The sequence below is a fragment of the Belonocnema kinseyi genome, chromosome 2 (genome assembly GCF_010883055.1).
Source record: "Belonocnema kinseyi isolate 2016_QV_RU_SX_M_011 chromosome 2, B_treatae_v1, whole genome shotgun sequence".
Lineage (NCBI taxonomy): Eukaryota > Metazoa > Arthropoda > Insecta > Hymenoptera > Cynipidae > Belonocnema > Belonocnema kinseyi.
The window spans coordinates 40,104,259-40,111,809 of record NC_046658.1 but is presented as its reverse complement, the minus strand read 5'-3'; the positions used below and the strand labels follow the sequence as shown (position 1 = coordinate 40,111,809).

The 7,551-nt window shown below is 31.3% G+C and overlaps 1 protein-coding gene across 1 annotated transcript in view; it reads left to right on the top strand.

The window, feature by feature from the left end:
* Window positions 1-5,065: 5,065 nt before the first annotated feature.
* The window catches only part of LOC117167710 (60S ribosomal protein L7), a 10,702-nt gene continuing 8,216 nt past the window's right edge, over window positions 5,066-7,551 (top strand). The window contains exons 1-3 of the mRNA XM_033352846.1: window positions 5,066-5,169; window positions 5,779-5,887; window positions 6,002-6,177. Of these exons, the coding sequence (XP_033208737.1) occupies window positions 5,159-5,169; window positions 5,779-5,887; window positions 6,002-6,177 (296 nt within the window). The 5' untranslated portion in view covers window positions 5,066-5,158. The remainder of the gene's footprint in view (window positions 5,170-5,778; window positions 5,888-6,001; window positions 6,178-7,551) is intronic.

Genomic DNA, 7,551 nt, shown 5'->3' with positions numbered 1-7,551 from the left:
ATGATTTAAAGTTTTTTTTTAAATATATTTTATGGAATATGATATTTTTTATGAATGTGCCAGTGAAATTCTGTTCGTCTAATTTTGTTTGCCAATGCAAAATGTAATCTGGCTTGGAACTGTCGTCTTAACATCTAGAAACCGAAAGAACAATTTGCCTATCACTTGGAATTATAATTATATTTTTATAAAAACGTTAGAATATATAATAATTAAGAAATTGGAAAATACATACGAGAACTTAATTAGACGAATAGTCTAAAAAAGTCCGTAGAAATTGCAGACCACAAAAATAAAAATAAAAACTAAATAATATTAAAGAACTATATATAGACAATATATAGAATGAAAATTATAATTAATAATTTTAGAATTAGTGGAAAATATATGAAACCGTAATATAAATTACTCATTGACTTATATTTGTGGTATTTATTAAAACAAACAAGTTTTGCAAAGTTATAAATGTAAAAATGTTTTAATTGGCAATTTACTTTCAATCCAGATAATTCTTGTCCAAGCTAAGTTCACCATCAGTGCGCCTCGAATATATGCCGAGAGTTGCTTACAGCGCTCCAAGTGGCTCTTGGCAAACTATATGGGTGGTGCTTTCTACGGGGAGCGGTGGGTAGTGGGGAAGTGACTTTTTTCGCCGGACGCGCCGTCTATATTTATGGCGGGCAAACTAAGCCCGCACCGCATCTACGTTTATAATATCTTTGAATAACGTAGTAACATCCGCGTAGAAAACGACATATAATTCGTAGAGTATTATACGTTACCAACCCTGCCAACTGCTGGTGTTGATCCAATTCCTCTGGTTCCAACGATGATTGGATGAAATTCTTGCGTGGTCCGTTGCTGAATTGATTGACTTGAAATCCAAAACCGCAAAAGTTAAGTGAGGGCGATTGAAATAGTTTTAAAAAATAACTCAAGCATTAAAAAAAGTTAATTGATGATTAATTATTATTTCAGACATGATTTTCTATATGAATTGATATCACTCAAGTGATCACGAAAACATTGTTATTCGAAATCGGCATCGGTTTAAAGGGTTTGAAAGCTTTCTTCTACTTCCTCTTCTTCTGGCGTGTTGTACGTGCGCAACTATATTTATAACGTAATTCTAGTGACGTATGAAGGGTTTACGCCGCGAATGTCGTCATTTCTATCCAATCACAATATTTAATTTAATTCGATGTCGACATTTTCCACTAATCAGCACATGAATGATTTCACCCATGACGTCACAGGGTAGGGCGAAGATCGGTCCAGCCTGATTCATGGGTGACATCCAGGGATGGTTAAGTAAAATATCCTAGTTAATTTACTTAGTTTTTTACGGTAAATTACTAGGTATTTTACATGCCCACTTTCTTGCACGATGTAAATTACGCGTATCATGACTTTACGTTCTGCGGTTCCCGTTTCCCTCCACAAATATAATATCTAAATCTTGTTGGCCGTTGCAAACATTCCTTGAAAAAATTTTAAGAATCACATAAGTACTTAAGTTTATTATAATTAAGTTGTTTGATCAGCGTATCTTTTATTAGGTAAATTTTTTTGACAAAATTGAATATGAAAACATATGAACAGCTTTTAGCAATTAAATGTTAAATTACTGAATATTTCATTGTATAATTCACCGGTCTTCCAAAAAAACATATTAAAATATATCAATTACAAATATTTAAATGAATAAACGTAACAATATGCCAAAATTATGTACATACCTATGTTCCAGAAGGCACTGACAAGCAACATTCTTTATTATAATGTTAAAAAAACATTTCTTTACATTTTGTATGATATCGATTATTTTTAATTCCTTGTATACGTTTAAAATTATTCTTATATCCTGGAATTTATGGAAGCCCGAAGTGTTTTTGTGTTTTCTCTGTTTCAGTTTAGTTGACCTTATTATTATTTAATTCAACATATTTGCATTGGAAAAAGAAATCCTACGAATGTCTGCAACAGAAATTCAAAAAAGTGAGGTAATAACAGTTATACTGGTCCGCCATCTCGGCACGTAATTTACTAGATATTTTACCTATTTTCTACATAAAATACTCTACTTAGGTATTTTACATCAAAAACCTCCACTCACGCGAAATTACACATCCCTGGTTACATCCTGTGATTCAACCCTGCCCTAGTAGCACGGAACGTTCCAGGAACGTTCCTGCAACGTTCCGCGGGAACCTTCGGAACGTTCCCTGAGCGTGGAAAATGTCCGATACTTGGGAACGTTCCAAGAATAAATGATCCTTATTGTTATTATTATTAATGAATATCTGATGAACCGTAAGTGATAGGTCAAAATTAATGTCACTTTATGATGTATATACCATATTACAATGTAGTATATACGGTACTCAAAAATGACATCTATTTTTACCTAGGGATCGTCCATATATTACGTAAGACATTTTTCTTTTGTTTATATCGCTGTGTCCTTTTCAACTTGATAAAAATATTATTTTCGTCTTTATTCAAACAACAGAAAAACGTCTTACGTAATATATGGACAATCCCCTATCTCTTAAGGTTTACGAGATAATTGTTATTAAAAATAACAATAATTTAAGGTTCCCGACAGGTCCCAGTGGAACGTTCCCAAGCGGCGGATATTTTACACGCTCAGGGAACGTTCCTATCGCGTTCTAATCTCTAATGGGAGTTTTTATTTCATATGAATAATAACTATTGCATATCTGTCTACAAGAGAGATACGTTAAAAAAAAGCGAGACGTTTTTAAAATAACATAAGAAAAATGCTGAAATATTGTTTCGTAGTAGGGTGTAAGAAACACAGTGCTGTGACACACGATTTTTTCGGATTCCAATAGACATGACTGAGAAAAATCAAAAGTTTAACGAAAAATCTCGTGCTGGGCCTAGTGATTTGTCAATAAGTGAACCTGTTGTATTGTCAAGTCAATTAGAAAATGCCCGGATTGGTTAAATTATAGAATAGCTAGTACCCCCCTTTATTTGCTGGAATTTTTTTTTACAAAATCAATCTATTCGCGATTGAAATTGAAGTAATTTCGAAGCGATTTGTTTAAAAAAAGGCACTAAAATTATTTTTAATTGCATTATTATAATGTGTCAAATATGGGTCTACCAAAAATTTTAATTTGCCGTATTTAACTTACCATTTAAGTACTTTTACAACGCCCGGCAGATCGATCTTGTAATAGGCTGATCCTAATCTCAAAATCTCAAAAAAATTTCATGGCCTTTTACGTCAGCAATGGAATTTGACAACTTAAATTGAAATGAATACAATACTTCACACGAATATTCCTTCAAGTTAATGTTCAGACTCCTGTTCGAATATTTAAAAAGTGTTTGACAAGTGAAAAAGGAAATTGGTGGTTAAAATATTATTTTAAATGTATAATAATGACGGGAATTATTCTGGGGTAAGTATTGATATAATAAAATAAAACATTACTATGTTTTTACAGATAATTTGTGCAAAAAAAAGTAAATATGGGATTCGGGATGACTATCGAAGTTTAAGAAAAATATTTTACTACTTATCCCGTTTTTTAAACCCTTTTTTTAATAAATAGCTCAAGGAAAATTTTTATACTCTGCTAATATGTTATCTGCATATATCGAAACAGGTCTATCCAATGGTGCATACAAGTGAAGTGCGGAGTAGAAATCATCCAATAAGAACGCCTTTTCTTGTATACATTGCTTTTGTTTTTTCTTAAAGTGGTGCGTTATTAGCAGCCTCCTAATTGTCCAAATCTGTAAACCGTACAATGTACGGTCATGGTATAGGTAGATAATAAAGTATATTGATTAGCAGATTAGGATGTATGTAATACTGAAAATTCTATGAGTGTCAGGAGTTCAGGCGACTTAGAGAATTTAAATAATTTCAGAAATTCAGGAAAATCAATTTTAATTTTTTTGATCACTCCAATTCTGTAACTCTTTAAATTAATTCAATTTAATGAGTTTATAGAATTCTTTTAATACTCTGAATTCCCCGAATTCCTTTATTATTTTGAATTTCGTATTCAAAGAATTTCAGGAATTCAGAATATTGAAAGGATCAATTTAGGATATTTAGGATACAATGGTGAAAAAGTACGGGGAATTTCAGGGAAGTCAAAGAATGCAAAGAATTTTTAAAATTCAAGGAATCCAGAATATTCACGGAATTGGATGATTTCAGAGAATTAAAAGAATTTTACGAGTTTTGCTGCATTAGAAAATTTCATGAATTCAGATCATTTCGGTAATTTTATAGGATTAAGGGAATTTAAGAAATTCATTTCGGAATTTAGAACCACGTGAAAATATTTCCCGGCAAATGCTCCACGGAAATTCCAGTTGAAAATCCCATTGAGTTTCCATAGAAATTCTACTAAGCTTTCGTTATCAGTACCTCTACCCCTGATCGATTTCTGAAGTCTTGAGCTTGACCCCAAAACAATTCGTTTGCACCAGGTGTGAAAAATACATATTGTTCGAGGAATTTGAGTTCCAAATTAAGATTAACCACACATAACCCACTTTTCTCAGAAGGCCGCTCGGGGTGCGTGACGTCACAACTAAGATTGTTCTATTGTACCATTCTATGGAATTTATTTGCAATATAGATTCCCTAAAAGCATCTTCCCAATTATATTAACAAGTTGATGAAGTTTCCTCCTTAATTCATATTATGGTTGTAATTTACTGGATTGATAATAAGTTGAGGTCAATTCTTCATTTAATTGAATAGAATCAGGTAGGAATTCTAAAACTTTTCATGGTAAAACACTTCTAATAAAGAGACAATTTAATAAATTCAACTATCTCTTCACTCGGATTTATGTCTTAATTCATTTATAAATCTTTTTAATTTAGGAAAGGAATGTCATTTAAATTTAATAAGAAGAATTTCTCATAAATTCAATTTGAATTTAGTTGAATACCAATACATAGATGGCGCTGTTGATAGCCAGCTAATAGATGGCGCTGTTTAGTACCGCAAAGAATCGCATAACGTAACAAAGACGCCAGTGTGACGTAACGTGACTGATGAAAGCGTCGGCGCATAGCCAGGGATGGGCAGTGGTGATCAACATGACAAGTTGGGGTCTTTCATAAGTGTTTCGTGGTGTGTCTTTCTAGCTGAAAAATGGCTGACGCGTAAGTACTTACAGAACTTCGAAGTAAAATCTATTGACATCCAATGATTTCACTACAATTTTTAAGAAAACTAATTTATCAGTTGATTCTATAAAATGTCACCTGAATATTGCAATAAATATTTTATATTACTTTGTCATAAACTTAGAATAATAATGTTAATTATGAATCTAACCTAAAAAATGCGCATGTCGAGTTACAGCTGATACTGATGCTTTAATTGATTAGAAGTACTGTAAAATAAATGTTGATAATGTTCTTAATGTCGAGAAATGGTTGAATTTTTAAAGAATCTAATAGTTCACAACCTTTGTTGTGTACAGAAGAAATTAGGATGTTCAATCTATACACAGAGGTTGTTTCTCAGATTCTAGTTAATTGTCAACAAGATTTCAATTTATTTAACAAAGTTGACTTTGTTAAAACTTCTTTAATTTTAGTGTATCTTTTAAAATACTGACCAGCATGTCAACGTAGTATTAAATTAACGATTGAAAAACATGTGTCAACAAAATTGTTGCAACGAGAAAGTGTTGATAAAAGTTCTCTTAGTATTTATCATTCTTCCTCAAATCCAATTATAATTCGCAGTAAATTAATCAATTGCAGAAAGAAGGAGACAGTGGCTAAAAAGCTGCCAGCAGTACCAGAGTCTGTACTCAAAAGGCGTAAGCGCCGCGATACCGCCAAAGCAGTTCGCCTTCAGACTTCAATAAAGGTAATTTAATTTATTGAGATTATTATTTTACTTTTTTTAATGGAATGGTTTGATAGTATTGAAAAAAATGCAGCAAGTTTGTGATTTTCTTTTTTGTATTTCAATTTTTTTCAGAAACGTACTGAAACTTACAAAAAACGGAAGGAAATCTTCAAGAGGGCCGAACAGTATGTTAAGGAATACCGAAGTAAGGAAAGAGACGAGATTCGTCTTAAACGGCAGGCGAAAAACCGCGGAAATTACTACATTCCTGGCGAAGCTCGTCTCGCTTTCGTCATGCGAATTCGGGGGTAAGTCATAATTTAATGTTAGTCTTGTGTAAAGTGTATGCATAGCTTCTCTTTTATGGTAAATAAACGTCAAGCTGTTGAACTCTAGCTCTAATCTCAAAAATTAAATTGCCTCATTTCACTCGAAAAATACTAACATTAAATGTTTTTTAAATACCAGCTTTTCAAACTTTAATATTTGGAAATTCAGGGTGTCCAGCGACCTTGAAAACCGGGAAATCTTGAATTTTTCACGAGAACCTTGAACTATATTTTTCTTCTTTTAAAACAGTTTATTTTATTTAGAAGCGAAAAGTAATTGAAAATATTTTAGTCTACTGTGAAAGAAATATCTTCAGACGAAATCTTAACATTGAGAAGTTGTTTGATTTATCTAGAGATAATTTATCTTTTGCTCATTACAGAATAGATTTCTAGGCATTTTTGTAGATTTACCAATTAGTTTCTAGGTTTCTGTGAACAGACTTTAATATTGTGAATAATTCTAGAATTTTTATATTGCATCTCCGCTAATGTAGAATTTTAAAGTTTACATTTTTTTCTAATATTTCATTTACAAATTATAAAAGATGTGAGTTGAAAATTTTTTATAAGCAATATGTTAGAAAGCATTACTAAATATTTTTAAATACTTAAAAGAATTTTGAACATTTTGCATAGATTGCACGGGTTACAAACATTTTAAAAAGGCATGTGCATCAGATTTCAAATAGTTCACAACGTTTTTACAAAGCTTTTAAAACATTCAAAAGACTTAAAATATTTCAAAGATTTTAAATATTTTGAAGATTTGAAACTTTTTCAAATGGTTTCCAAACATTTTAAAAAATTTAAATAAGATACAAAATAATTCAATGATTTCAATGAATAGAAGAAATTTAAAAAATTCCAAGATTTCGAAAATTTCACAAAGATTTCAAGGATTCTAAATATTTTAAAAAATATTTCACAGAGATTTCAAGGGTTTTAAAGACAACTTATATTCGAAAAAATTCAGCATTTGTTTCTGATTCTGCTTTTGTTACAAGATGTGTCTGATAAAAAATGAAATGGCTCATTTTTTTACATTTATAACAAACCGTTATTTCATTATTTGACATAAAAAAGGAGACCTGGAAGAACTTGACTTCCCGAATTGGAATACCTGGAAAAGACCACCTTGAATTTTGTCCCTAAGTATCGCTTGACACCTTGAATTAAAAAAGAAAACTAATTATTTTTTCGAACATAGGCATTGTGATCGAATTTTCATTGTCCTGTCACTTTCTATTATGTTAGAAAGTAATATGTGAATTTTTCAGCCTCTTTTCGAATGCATTTTCGTAAAGTTGAATATTTCACTCATATTTACAGTTTTTAAGGAAGATAAATTTG